Here is a 14778-nt window from a genome sequence, read left to right on the forward strand (position 1 = left end):
ACTTGCTGCAAAAAGAATTTGGAATGCTTCTGTTTTTGCTCATTCTCTAGCATGTGCCTTCCTGGGGAGGAATGTGTTTCTGTGAATTTTTGTCGCTCCAGTGCCCCCAGCAGCCTTCTGGCACAACACCCAGACGGTAGGTTTCCATGAATGAATCTAACTAGTTCGTGTCAGCCAGGTTTTTGTTTTGAGAAATGACGGTGTTCACAGGCTGCTGAATGTGATCACCTCCTTTCTGACAGGGACCACTGACCAGCAATCATCTGAGGTGGGCGATCTGATTTAATTCTCACCTGCTCGATCGGGGGAAGGGCGTAGGGATAAGGAGCACCAAAGTGAATTGCAATAACTCACTATTCCCTGGTTGATATCAAATAGTTTACCATTAACCAGCATTGCACCAGGGATCTCCCCGACTCTAATGAAGCGATTATATATCAGGCTGACCAAATACACAGTGAGTGAGCAGAATAGTTTCAATTTCCCTTGCTGATAAAACAGAACTTCTCCAAACTCATCTCCAGTTCAAATTCTATAAATGTCTTTGATGTCAAGACCAAAGGTATGGTTGCTAAATTTGCTGATGATATGAAAGCAGCAGGGAAAGAAGTTTCGAAGAGAACAAAAGGAAGCTGGAACGGGATATAGATAGGTCAAGGGATTGTGAAATTGAGAAAGTGTCCATTTTGGCAGGAAAACATAAAAACAAGCACAATACTTAAATTGTCAGAGCTTGCAGAACCCTGGGGTGTAAAGGGATTTGGGTATCTCACATGCAAGGAACTGGAAAAGCTAATTGAATGTTTGCATTTATTGTGAGAGGAATTGAGTACAAAAGTAAGGAAGTTATACTTCAGTTATACACACCACAATGGGCGTACAGTGTACAGTATTGATCATCTTATTTAAGGAAGGATGTAAATGCATGGGAAACTGTTCATAGAATGCTGACTAGACTAATACCTCGAATGAGGGCTATATCTTATTGAGGGAAGGTTAGACTGTATCCACCAGAATTTAGAGAATGAGAGACAACCTGATTGAAGCATAAAAGATTCTGAGGGCTCTTGACTACGTGCACATGGAGAGGATGTTTCCTCTTTATGGAGAATCTAGAATCGGGGGCGGGGGGGGCGGGAATGGTCAGTGTTTAAAAGTACAGAGTCTTCCATTTAGGGCAGAGTTTAGGATTTGTTTTCCCAAAGAGGATTGAGAATCTTTGGAGCTTTCTTCCTCAAAAGCTGGTGGAAGCTGTCATTGAATATTTTTAAGACAGAGGATTCTAGGTAAGAAAGGAGGTGAGGGGCTATGAGGTATAAGCAGGAGTGCAGAGTTACTGGATCAGCCTGACTTTAATCAAATGGTGAAGTGGGACCAAGGGGCTGAGTGGCCTTCTTCTGCTCCTCATTCGGATGTTCCTGCACAATCACCACTGAAGCTGCTTTCTCAGTTGATATACCCTTTGAGCCTAGAACATGTTACCCTGCCCCCTTCCTTTTTTGAACATCAGTGCACAGCTTGACAGGCAACACTAGATGGTGGCTGTTTAAAATCAACTGAACCAGCTTTCAACTCTACATTAGGCCAGTCTTGACAGCTGTCCCTGAAAAATCCAATCCCGCAGACCACAGTCCCAATGAATCATGGCAGGGCATGGTGGTGTCTGTCAAGTATAAACACACCGTGGATAACAGGTAGAAAGCGTTGACACTTTCATGCTTCATATCTCCTCCTGCAGAAGCCATTCCTCTTGGTGGTTTATGGTAACCCTGACCCTTCTCCCTGTGTGGAGTATCTATCTATGTCAGAGGGGTAGGTCAGTGAAGACATCCTGCCTATGTCTGTCTCGCAGACAAAAAACAGCCCAGCCAAGTCTTCATTAACTCAATTTACTTTAATTATTTACATAGGGAACAACTTCCAAGTTATTAATTAAATGTCTGCAAAGTAAATGGTGATTACAGTGTACAAGTTAGTGATATGTAGGTACATTTTCTTAAAAATTGCAGGCTGTTCAAAAGGGCTCTTTCAAATTACACTGGTGTTATTCAGAGATCAGAAGTTTCAATGCTTTTTTATTCTTTTTTTTATAAAGAGCAACCTCGCCCACGCATTTGAGAGGGGTGGGAGGAAAGAGAAGGGAAGGAATAGAAATTCTCCCTATGACTTGGTAGAAAATGTCAGTTATAATGCCCATTTTTTGTTGCTGTAACATTGAGTGAAGGCACAGGCCTGGGATAAACAACTCTCTACTGGTTTCCCTTCCCCTTTAAATTTACAGGGGATTCACCTTGACCCTCATCCAGCCCTCCCCTAGCTCTCTGAAACTGCCTCTTCTCTCCATCTCCATTTCTCCCATCCCTGATAACTCCACAGCTCACATCTCTAAGAAGAAGGCCAGACTGTCAGAGTTAAAAGGATAAAATGTACTTCACTGAATAGCAAATAAATTGTGTGTAAGGGAGAGAGAGAGAGAGAAAGCCTTGCAGCCTCGGGTTTGCCTCACTCGCATTACTTCAGGTGCACTGGGAAGAGGCAGTGGGTACTCTAGGTCACCCTTAGCCTGCCCACAGGCAGAGGGTCATTGAGAAGATAAGATATTCCCTTTACATAACTGCTCTCCAAAGAGAGTTTACAATAGCTGCTCCATTCACTTCAAATTTTCATCCCTTTCTCTTTCTCTCAGGATCACAGTGTGGGGTGTAAAACTCTCACATTGAAAGGATGGATTCACCTCTCTAAATGCACATGGGTGAGCTACCAAAACATTGTCCACTAATAAACTTCGGACCAGCATAAATATAAATCCTGTGCTCGGTTCACAATGTCTATGTGATATTGGCAGAGGGCACATGCATCGATCTCATTTTTTACTGTTTCTCAAACATATGGAAATGCATTTATAGGTCAGTCAGTCCTGTTAAAACATCCTTCACAGCCCAGGAACTGCTCTAAGTTGTTCTGCTGAGAAACAATTCTATGTCTGAAGGTAACTCTATGACTGTACACAACAGCCAAATATAAAATATCTGAGGATAAGCTAAATCAGCTAAATCCTGTTTCAAATGAAACACTTTGCATGTAACATCAAAAAAAAGTGTCAAAAGTAGTCAAATGAGTTTGACTTGTACCCACAACATGCACACACCCACTTCAGCAATGACCTGTTTTGAGTGTAAACTTATGAACCTGATTTAAAAAAAGCTGGCCAGAGAGCACACCACGCTGCAGCTCTGACCCATCGCTTGCTCCGATAAATCACTACAGTTAAATGTCTCGGCTGTCTTTACGCTTCCTGCAAGTGCTGAAAGAACTGAGGAGCACTTCAAGTAAACTGTGGGAATCAAGGATGTTGTTCAGCCTGCTATTACCAACTGGGAAATGTGCCATTAATACAGTGATAATTTCTCCCTGTGCTCCAGTACACATACAACGTTACATACATACGTCACTCACTGCCTAAACCATAGGTACCCATCAGAACAAAAGCTGGTCATCCAACCCATTCTGCCGTAACCAGCTCTTTGCTGTATCAATCTTTAATTGATCTCCCTGCCCTGCTGTCTGCCCATAGCCATGCACTTTTCTCCACTTCCACCTTTATCTACTTTTTTTCTTTAAAATGTGCAATGCTATTGTGTCAACTAAGGCAGGGCATTCCATTCTCCTTAACTACTTCCCACCCATCGCTCTTTATGACTATTTTAAACTAATGATCCCTTGACGTTCTTATTTCCTACCAGGGGAAATAATTTCTCCAAATCACCAAAGTCCTTTGTAATAAAAAAAACTTGATTAAATCTCCTCAGCCTTTCACTGTTCCTGTAGATATTGACCACCATCTCCAATTTATCCTCAAAGCTAGAGTATCTCATCCCTGCTTTTATCAAGACTTTTATATTCTGTTATGAACAGCAACAGATATTTGTTACTCATATTTTGCTTACTGTTAAACACACACAGCATTATCCATGATTTCACACATTTGTACTGTTCTAGATATGAATATACACACAGCTTTATTTTTCATCTTAACTGCAAACAATGTATGCATAACATTATCCCATAGTACAACTGCTGATATCTACTATTACATGCAGAGGAACATGCACACAACTCCTGACAATAGATAGAGTTATATGCACAGGAGTTTACTGGCAGCAGACTGTTACATTCTGAACAGGCTTAGAACTTAATTTACCGAAAACCATAAGATCTACTTTCAAAAATATGTGTATCCACACGGACACATACATTTGACACTGCTACTCGACAGTTTTTTATTGTATGCAATGGAATATCCTGATGTTTCTAATCTTGCTCAATTAATTATATATAATCCCTAATATACAAGTATACATGTTTTTTATATACACATATATATGAAAAACACATTAGCTGCCTGTCATAGATTAATGAGACAAAGCACTTACTGACCACCCAGAAACTACTGGAGTGCACTGTTTAAAAAATGCATTGTGTTAACATATCAATGAATTAACACAATGACACGTTAAATTAATGAGATATTCTAGCAGAATGGAGCTGGTACCTTTTCAAAACAATTTGGAAATGTCTCAAGGGCACTTTGGTTTCCTCAGTTTACAGTGGCATTTAAACACATTGCCATATTGCTGGATATGCTCATGAATGTATGTGACTTCCCTGCAATTTCTGACAACACTGTCCACTGGAATACTTAATGACTATTTTCTCCTTGTTTGATTTCAAATTTAGAGTTGAACGGTTCAGGAGCAGTTGAACATGAAATCAACAAGCACTTCGGATCAGACACTCGGAAGCATTTACTGAGTACCATTATTACAGGAAAATGCAAAACATTTGAAGAAAACTGTCAGTCTTACCTCATTTGAGTGAGATGCATACTTGAACTTTAGGTTTCGGGGAAGGGATGCTTGAGCATGTGTTAGATCACTGTTTGCCATGGGCTCCCAGGACTGGTCGTTTACAATGTAGGTACAGTTCTCTTCAAATTCAGCCTCTGTCCACTGGGTCATGTCCACATCTTCCACATCCATTTTCATTTCCCCCCCCCCACTCCTCCTGCACGTTTGCAGGCGCTCTCTCACTCTCTTCTTGCTTCAGGCTTCAGAGGCAACAATCCAAACTACCTTGTGGGGAAGCCTATGTGTGGAAGGGGGTGGGGGGGGAGGTGGAGAAGAGAAAAAAAAATATTTTTTTTTAATTTCGATTGTCCGCATTCTGTGGTTTCCTCTGAGACAGTGTGTGTGACTAATAGAGCAGACTGGGGCACTTTTGCCATAGCTTTAGCTGTTGAAAGTACTTGAGTAATCATCAAAGCAGTCTGTAACTAAAATGTTTGGTCGTCTCACATGCTGTAATCTAGTCTGGAACAAAGCCACTAGCGGAATATTGATGGCAAAGCTGAGAGGGTGGGTAAACTTTAAATGTGAAATAAGTGTATGTGTATCTCCCTGGCTTGAGCACCTCATCCTCTGTCTCTGTCTGTCTCTGTCTGTCTCTGTATCTCTCTCTCTCTTTCTCTCCCTCTCTACCTCTACATTCCCCTTCCACCCACACTTTGGAAAACAAATTCACAGCCTGTATCACAGGAAGTATTTTGCTGTGATTCCAAGTGGACCGTAGGTCATGGCCGAGTGCCGGGAGGGGTGGTGGAGAGGAGCATTGGGGGGGTGGGGGGGGTGGGAGCGCTGGAAAAGCTCTTCAGAAAAAGTGTCACAAACAAGCAGAGGAAAAGGAAGGAGCTGCTGTCTACATCGGAGAGTTAAATATGGAACAGTGTGCGACAGCAGCGGAACCTGCTACTCGTTCCAAATGGGGAAGCTCGAACTTTCCCAGCGCAATCCAGAGGAGCAAACAACATCCCAAAAAACAACCAGCCGTGACGTCTCCTCATCCTCTGGGTAGGCAGATGCTCTGTGTCCTGGCAGCATCAGCACAGCAACTAAACCTGTCTCAGTCACCATCAACAACCAAATATCACTGCCATCTCAAACTTTCGACTTAAGTTTTTAAAAGTTTTTTAACAAAAGCAACAACCTGTGATTCATAGAAAACGGGCCTGAGGCTATGGCTTCAAAACGCCAAGCAGTAAATGATGCACTCGAATGATTAGATTTAAATAGCTATTCCATTTCCTAAGATAAATTTTAAATATCCTAGGAAGCATTTACTAAAATGTCTTGGGGGTAAAATTCCACAATGCTACAGACGTGCCAACGATCAGAAATCAAGTAATTGGCTTTTGGAGGAAAGCAGCAACATAGCTGTTTCAAATAAATAAGGAAGAGAAAGAGATGGAAATAAAGACAGAAAGAGATACAAATATAGAGAGGCAGAATGCATGAAGTGAGAGGGAGAAAGATACAAAACACAAAGAAAGTATTTTAAAAAGAGAACAGAAAGAACAACACTGGAATTAAGAGTCCAGCCAATGTTATTATCAATTGTTTACCATTCGTACTCACTGGCACTGTCAGCTTTGTACTGGAGGATAAACACACTTGCAGAGATCAGACTGCACTGCTCCTCTGACAGGTGCCGGGCTCATGCCTCTTGCGAATACTTGATTGTTGCAGTGAAACTTTCAGTCAGTACAAACCAAAGTGACTCTTCCTTTCTCCTCCCTCTTTCAAGTTTCCTATTAATAACTTAATCTGATGATTCACTTGCCAAGAGCTTGCTGTCGAGACCTGCTGGTTGTGGGGCGGGATCTGTACCTGAACACACATCAACAGCACAGCAGCCAATAGCAAATTAACGTAAAATGCGATTCTTGAGGTGTGTTTGGAAAGGCAAGTCAAACTGAGCAGGCAGCTTTTCCAGATGTAATGCTCTTTTCACGTAAATAAGTCGGTGTGCCAACCAGGTACGTGATACGTCCTTTCAATTGCGCTTTTTTGTTCCTGACTGAGAGGCACACAAAAGAACCAAAGTAACTCCCGCAACTCCTTTTCCTACTAATCCATTTCCTGGTCTTAACTCTGTCAGTACCAGCACATACTGAACACATTTGTCTCGTAAGAATTACCAGAAATGACTTGGAAATAGGAAGACGCCTCTGAGGTTTTGCAATCGGTCCACATACAAATTAGCTTTGTAAATAGTCCTGAGTCATCCAAACATTAAACACGTACACATAGCCCTGGCTTAAGCTGGTCTCTTGACTGAGAGGGGTTAACTAGAACTACAAGAAGCTGTTATAATACAAGGGAAAGCGAATGCACACGATTAAAAGACATATAAAGTACTTAATCGCAGGAAGGCAAGACTAGAAAGGATAGCGCTGGAGAGAACTGGGGGTGGGCTGAAGGTGGAGGGGGTGGGAAGAGGGAAAGATATGGTAAGATTGCTAACCTCATCAGATAAACAGTTGAGTGCAGCAGAGATGCTCCTGTGGGACGTGAGAGGTTGAAGTGATTTTACTCACTGTCTTTAAACCCCATATCAGTCTCTTCCTCCTGTCTGCCTCAATTACTGGGCTGTAGGAAGGACGTCCTGTGATGAAGGGACACAATGCCCCATTTGTTTACTATTGGGAATGTGGAACCTGCATTCCAGCTTCTCCTTACAAAACAAACCAGACACTTCACTTCCTTCACCATCCCTGTCCTCCCAACAGCAACACTGATAACGCACTTCCATATGTGGCAATAAAGATGTAGTTTGTCAGCCAGTGTTGAAACAGACTTTCTCTCTCTCTCTCTCTCTCCCCAGCTCCCTCACATCTCGAAAGAAAATTTCAAATTATCTTCATCAATTCGCAGTTCACATGGCATTATTACTTTTGCTGATTTATACCAAGTCTGCAGTACTTTATGAATCGCTGCATGATCACAGTAAGCTGAAGAGATCCCCCAGTAGGTCCTTTGATGGCTATCAGTGTCGTTCACCAACTGACAGATGTCACACAGACTTCAGCCTCCGAAGTGCACACGAGCTATCAGCTATCTCGAAAAGAAATCATCTGGGTGCAGGAAAGAATATTTAAAAAAAAGGTTGGGGGGGGGGGGGGGTGGTGGTGGAAGGAGGTGGCTGTGGAGACAGAGTTGGGGGGGGGTGTTGATGACAGGACACCAGGGACTCCCTCTCCCTACTTGCATTTCTCACACATCTATACACACACGGAGCCCTGCGACATCATTCACAACATCTCTCTGCAAGTCACTTCCTGGAAATCAGGCAGTCTCTACAGTAAATGATGACTTAACATTGCCAACATTTGCTGGTATGTTCGTTTTGTTGTTGATAGGCAGCCTGGTTGTGATAAAGCAGGATTCTACTTAAAAACCACACAACGGTTTCAACACTGCTCTGATGTGTTTTTTTTGTTCAATCCATCAAACACTAAAAGAAGTTCTCTCTCAAAAGCAGTTGCGTGGAATCTAGTTTGAAAGGGAAATTTCTTTTTAAAGAAAGCACAGAGATGCACAAATTGTGACCACAATAGGTTTGGGTATTTTTATAGAAATATAAAAGAAAGAGAACGGTAAAGCTTCCTGAGCCTGAATTCTGAAAAAGTCACCTCCTTCACTTTGAGAGGTTAACACTCATGATGAAATTTCACTAGAAATCTTTCATATATGTCAAAGAGTTTGAGTTTCAGGTTTTTTTTAAGAAACAAGAAGTAGAACAGTTCCACTCTTCTTAAAATTGAAGTGTTCAATATGTTCCTTTAACACCTAGGGAATTTCCGACAGGTTCATCCTTATTACAGGCCACAACGACTGAAAATTGCCTCCTCAGATTACGGTTCAGATTCGCATTCGGGTGGCCGTTCTTTACTTGGGAGATCAAAAGGTGAGAACAGACAATGTGTTTGACCAGCAGGAAGCGGCCGGAACGGGTAGAAAATGGCAGCCTGGCATAAAACTGTCCGCCATGGGAGCACTCGCACATTTTAAAGCGGAGTTCATAACATTAGCCGCAAAACCCAAGGTGACTTTAATCTGATCTTTTGACCTATGTCAGAAAACTTAGCAAATACTGAGGATCAAATTTGAGGAGCATCTTGACCAGATGAGAGTGTTATTCCCCGAACCGCTGGAGGAGCTAGAGAGTCACTTTACTAAAAATGATTTTGAAACACAAAGTCATGCTTTTGGGTGAGTGGGGCGCATACTGAGGTGGATGGGAAAGATAAATAAAAAGCGTCAAAAGGCATAACTGGAGCTTAAAGACTTTAATGCTTGGTTACTGCCAACAAATTAAGGACATTTTCATTGTTGACAATTCTGTGAGACATCTTGGGTCCTATGAGCATGTGTGTGTGCAGTTCTATTGCACCTTTTGCTGCTCCAGTTTGTTTCAAAGTGCCGCCCAGTCAATAGAATCCTTTGGAAGTGTGATCGTTCTTATAGTATAGGTGAATAAGATCCTCCGTAAAAGCAGAGTCTATGAAAGTTACCTAGGCTGGAGTGACAGCTCTGTGTCAACCAGTTGACCTACTGTGTTGAACGTAATTGGCCTGAATGACTTGCTTGGGGCTTGAACAGCAAAGCCATGCATATTTTTAATCAGCGATATTATGACATACGTCTTGAGCAGGTTGGACCTGAAAGCGGGTCCCCTGGTAGGGAACAGTACCACTGTACCACATGCAAAGCCATGTTGGCCATGTCAGGATAGTAACTTAGCTTCTTCTCCGTCCACCAGCCCCAGCACAGAGGGAGAGATGTTAGCGGGCAAGGTGAGCATTGCAGCACCCCAGTGACTGTCTTTTGGTCCCAGTTAGCATCTTTTGTGAAGGTGTGAAGCAAAACATTGCCCACCTCGGCAACAGCATTCCAGCAGACCCAATCTGAACAGGGCTGTCTGGTTCCTGAGTGACTGCACACATCCACTCTCCTTGGAAAGCATCATCTCCTGTCCTGCATCAAATGAGGTTTGAAGCTAAATCTCCCAGTTTTTTTTGTAACCTCCTTCCTATTAAATCTCTATGTTCTGTTGCCATCTGTATGACAAGAGAGACAGGGAATCAGTACAGGGCTCAGACAGGGAGGGCTGACGTTGCCTACTTTAGCAGATTGGTGTTAACATTTCTTTAATCACTGAAGGAGCAAGGACTAGGCCATGAAATGATCGCCTATACATAGCAAGTTCGGTGGGGAAGGACAAGTTCTGGGGACTGGGAGTTGTGTGATTAGAGGGAGGCAACTTGCGTAGTTTGGATGGTCTAGCCGGAATGCGGGACTGAACGGCCTGACCTTAACAATTCTGCCTTCTTCCACGGAAACAGCTGATATTGTGCCGGCAGTGAGTTTGAGGGGATTTGAGCGGGCTGCAGGAGTGATGAGAGCCCGTTTGACAGCAATGTCCCAGATCTGCACTGCTGCGTGCAGTGTTGCAGTACAGTGTCCGCCCTGTAGATGGTGTGGGCGAGCGGCTCCCAAACACTGGGACCTGCCTCGCTGCAGCCCCATACTCCATGGGCTCAGCAATATTTCATAATGCAGCTCGCAAATAAAAAACAAAATCCCCAAAGAACTGCAGATGCTGAAAATCAAAAACAGAAATTACTGGAAAGGCTCAGCAGGTCTGGCAGCATCTATGGAGAGAAGGCAGAGTTACCGTTTCGGCTCTAGTGCCCCTTCTTCAGAACTGGAACATTTGTTCCCGACTGTTCTCCTGAAAACCCAAGTACACATGAGATGCCTCTACGTCTTAGCAGCTCTTCCCACCTGGACTTATCTATGAAAAATGGTTACTTTGGGCAGGACCCACAGGAAACTCTCCGTGATATCGAGAACAAATGGGAAAGGCAGCCATTTTTACAAAGCAAAAGATGATTTTTTTTATTTGGACCTACTGACAATGTTGGGTACACCTGGAATGGGTATGTACAGGCCAGACACAGAGGAGATCTCTCTCTGCTCACCCACCAATGTATCTTAACCCCCCCCCCCCCCCAAACAAATCAGTACAGTACAGGTTCCCTCCACCCAGTGGGAATGTTTCACTTCTCACACTAAGTCGTCATTCCTGACACTGTTTGAGGAAAGTGTGTCAATTTGTTGTAAATTGGCATTCATACTATAGAAGAACTTTTTGAAACTGTCTTTCAAACTCCTTCAGTCGATAGAGTGGAGAGAATGGTTCAGTGATCAGCACCGCTACTTCACAATGCTGGAGACGCAGATTCAATTCCACTTAGCTGACTGTGGAGTTTACACATTTGCCCTTGTCGATGCGGGTTTCCTCCAACAGTCCGAATATGTGCAGGTTAGGAAGACTGTCCATGCTATAGTGTCTAGGGATTTTCAGGCTAGGTGGATTAGCAATGGGAATTCCACATCAATATTGTAGGGTTTCTAAAAGCCCCTTCAATCCACAGAGTGGATAGAACCCCTGTTGTCTATAGGTCCTCAAATAAAAGGGACAGGGCAAAGCCTTTCCTTCTGGTTCATGGGGAACAGGAGAGCAGGTCAAGGGTAAAACTTCACATATTTCCAGACATGCCTGTCCCCAACCCCTCTGGAGAGACATATCCAAAGTTCTGTCAATTTAATTCAGTGCTGGGGAGTCTTCATTTTGTACCACGTCTGACCAGTGTGGGTTGGGCTGGGCCTGAGATTTAGGAGAACAAGAGTGTAACATATTCTCAGCCAGATCCTCACCTGCTTGAGGTTAAGATCAGCTCTGGTGGTACAGGTGCTTAGACAAGGCAGCAGGAGGAGCTGCACACATTATGTGGCCATCAAAAGGCAGCAGTATTGTAAAGGTAACTTGCAGGCTACACAGTACAAGCATGGCTTGAAGCCTCATTGTGTATTTTCATGAGCATCTATAAATAATGGCGAGATTATGGTGTCGAGTATCCAGCTCTTTCTCTCATTGTAGTCAACTATACAGTTGACCACTATTATTTTGTATTTTGCATTTCCACAAATAAGTGATAGTCTCTTTGCCTGTTTAATTTCTACTTTAGACACGTGACACTCTCCTTTCTGCTTTATGATTAATTGCAATGGATAGTAAACATGAAATTATTTTATTGCAGTTCAGTGACCTATGACATGATCCCTACTTTACTCTCTACACAGATGCTGCCTGACCTGCTCCAGCACATTTGTGTTTTCATCCAGTGTTCCCTTGTGCCTTTCTAATAGCCCTGAATCCCAATCCTGTACATACTTGCCATCCACACACACAAGTTTCACATGGGTGACTGGATAGTAATTGGGACAAAGACTTCTTATCAATCATTTTTAGTCAGCAAATTGCCAACTGAACCAGGGGTCTGGTCATTAAATGCACAGATTTAGCTACTATGAACATGTCAACCAGGACTCCACAAGAGCACACCTCAAAGTCAGAAAGTTGTGGGTTCAAGTTGCACTCCAGGGAGTTCAGCACAAGACCTAAGTTAACACTTATGTACACCACCAGGGGAGTGTTCCACTATCAGCAGTGCCATTTTCCAGATGAAGAACTAAGCTGTGCACAGGTCTGCTGGCTCAGAATAACAACAAAGATACCATAACGGCAAACAGACAAGTTCTCCCCTGTGTCGTGACCAACAGTTACCTAAAAACCAACAGAATAAGAAAAAAAATGACTTGATGATTACCAAATTGCTGGCAGTGGGTACTCACTGTGTGCTACATAATTGCTGCTTTTTCTACATTATATCAGTAACTACATTTCAAAAATGCAAAATAGTTTTAATAATGTTTAAAGAGATTTGGGAAATATGCAATTTGTGAAAGGATCAGTATGAATATTATATTCTTTCTCTTTTATTATTAAACCACTTTATGCCATACATGTCAACTAACTCAGTGAAACTGATTAGAATCTTTGTTATATTTCTCCTGGTGCCTTTTTGACATTGATTGTTAGGAGCTGAAAAATGTGTTGCTGGAAAAGCACAACAGGTCAGGCAGCATCCAAGGAGCAGGAGAATCGATGTTTCGGGCATAAGCCCTTCTTCAGGAATGAGGAGGGTGTGCCAAGCAGGCTAAGATAAAAGGTAGGGAGGAGGGACTTGGGGGAGGGGTGCTGGGAATGCGATAGGTGGAAGGAGGTTAAGGTGAGGGTGATAGGCTGGAGAGGGGGTGGGGGCAGAGAGTTCGGGAGGAAGATTGCAGGTCAAGAAGGCGGTGCTGAATCTGAGGGTTGGGACTGAGATAAGGTGGGGGGAGGGGAAATGAGGAAGCTGGAGAAATCTGAGTTCATCCCTTGTGGTTGGAGGGTTCCTAGACAGAAGATAAGGCACTCTTCCTCCAGGCATCGTGTTGCCATGGTCTGGCGATGGAGGAGGCCAAGGACCTGCATGCCCTTGGAGGAGTGGGAGGGGGAGTTAAAGTGTTCAGCCACACGGCAGTTGGGTTGGTTGGTCCGGGTGTCCCAGAGGTGTTCTCTGAAACGTTCCGCAAATAGGCAGCCTGTCTCCCCAATGTAGAGGAGGCCACATCGGGTGCAGCAGATACAGTAAATGATGTGTGTGGAGGTGCAGGTGAATTTGTGGCGGATATGGAAGGATCCCTTGGGGCCTTGGAGGGAAGTGAGGGGTGAGATGTGGGCGCAAGTTTTGCATTTCTTGCGGTTGCAGGCGAATGTGCCGGGAGTGGAGGTTATGTTGGTGGGGGCTGTGGACCTGGCAAGTGAATCGCGGAGGGAGTGGTCTTTCTGGAACACTGATAGGGGAAGGGAGGGAAATAAATCCTTGGTGGTGGGGTCTGTTTGGAGGTGGCGGAAATGACGAAGGATGATACAATGTATCTGGAGGTTGGTGGGGTGGTAGGTGAGGACCACTGGGGTTCTGTCCTGGTGGCGATTGGAGGGGCGGGGTTCAAGGGCGGAGGAGCGGGAAGTGGAGGAGATGCAGTGGAGAACATCGTCAACCACGTCTGAGGGGAAATTGCGGTCTTTGAAGAAGGAGGCCATCTGGGTTGTTCGGTATTGGAACTGGTCCTCCTGGGAGCAGATGCGGCGCAGGCGAAGGAATTGGGAATATGGGATGGTGTTTTTACAGGGGGCAGGGTGGGAGGAGGTGTAATCTAGGTAGCTATGGGAGTCGGTCGGTTTATAGTAAATGTCCGTGTTGAGTCGGTCTCCTGAGATAGAAATGGGGAGGTCTAGGAAGGGGAGGGAGGAGTCTGAGACGGTCCAGGTAAATTTGAGGTCGGGGTCGAAGGTGTTGGTAAAGTGGATGAACTGTTCAACCTCCTCGTGAGAGCACGAGGCAGCGCCGATACAGTCATCGATGTAGTGGAGGAAAAGGTGGGGGGTGGTGCCAGTGTAGCTGCGGAAGATGGACTGTTCCACGTATCCTATGAAGAAGCAGGCATAGCTGGGGCCCATGCAGGTGCCCATGGCTACTCCTTTGGTTTGGAGGAAGTGGGAGGATTGGAAAGAGAAGTTGTTCAGAGTGAGGACCAGTTCAGTCAGTCAAAGGAGGGTGTCAGTGGAAGGGTACTGGTTGGTACGGCGGGAAAGGAAGAAGCGGAGGGCTTTGAGACCTTTGTGATGGGGGATGGAGGTGTATAGGAACTGGATGTCCATGGTGAAGATAAAGCGTTGGGGACCGGGGAAGCGAAAATCATGGAGGAGGTGGAGGGCGTGGGTGGTGTTCTGAACGTAGGTGGGGAGTTCTTGGACTAAGGGGGACAGGACCGTGTCGAGGTTTGCAGAGATGGGTTCGGTGGGGCAGGAGCAGGCTGAGACAATGGGTCGGCTGGGGCAGTCAGGTTTGTGGATTTTGGGCAGGAGGTAGAAACGGGCGGTGTGGGGTTGTGGGACTATGAGGTTGGAGGCAGTGGATGGGAGATCTCC

The 14778-nt window shown here is 44.4% G+C and overlaps 1 protein-coding gene across 6 annotated transcripts in view; it reads right to left on the reverse strand.

Moving 5' to 3' along the window:
- Positions 1-14778, reverse strand: part of prdm1a (PR domain containing 1a, with ZNF domain) — a 100891-nt gene that overhangs the window by 27099 nt on the left and 59014 nt on the right. For 4 of the 6 annotated variants that reach the window (XM_072552775.1, XM_072552785.1, XM_072552756.1 and 1 more), the window contains one exon: positions 4866-5145. In XM_072552775.1, the coding sequence (XP_072408876.1) occupies positions 4866-5045 (180 nt within the window). In that variant the 5' untranslated portion in view covers positions 5046-5145. Of the gene's footprint in view, positions 1-4865; positions 5146-6457; positions 7368-14778 lie in introns of those variants that run through there. The other 2 variants (XM_072552795.1, XM_072552802.1) reach the window with 2 other exon arrangements.

The sequence above is a fragment of the Chiloscyllium punctatum genome, chromosome 3, assembly GCF_047496795.1.
Source record: "Chiloscyllium punctatum isolate Juve2018m chromosome 3, sChiPun1.3, whole genome shotgun sequence".
Taxonomy (NCBI): domain Eukaryota; kingdom Metazoa; phylum Chordata; class Chondrichthyes; order Orectolobiformes; family Hemiscylliidae; genus Chiloscyllium; species Chiloscyllium punctatum.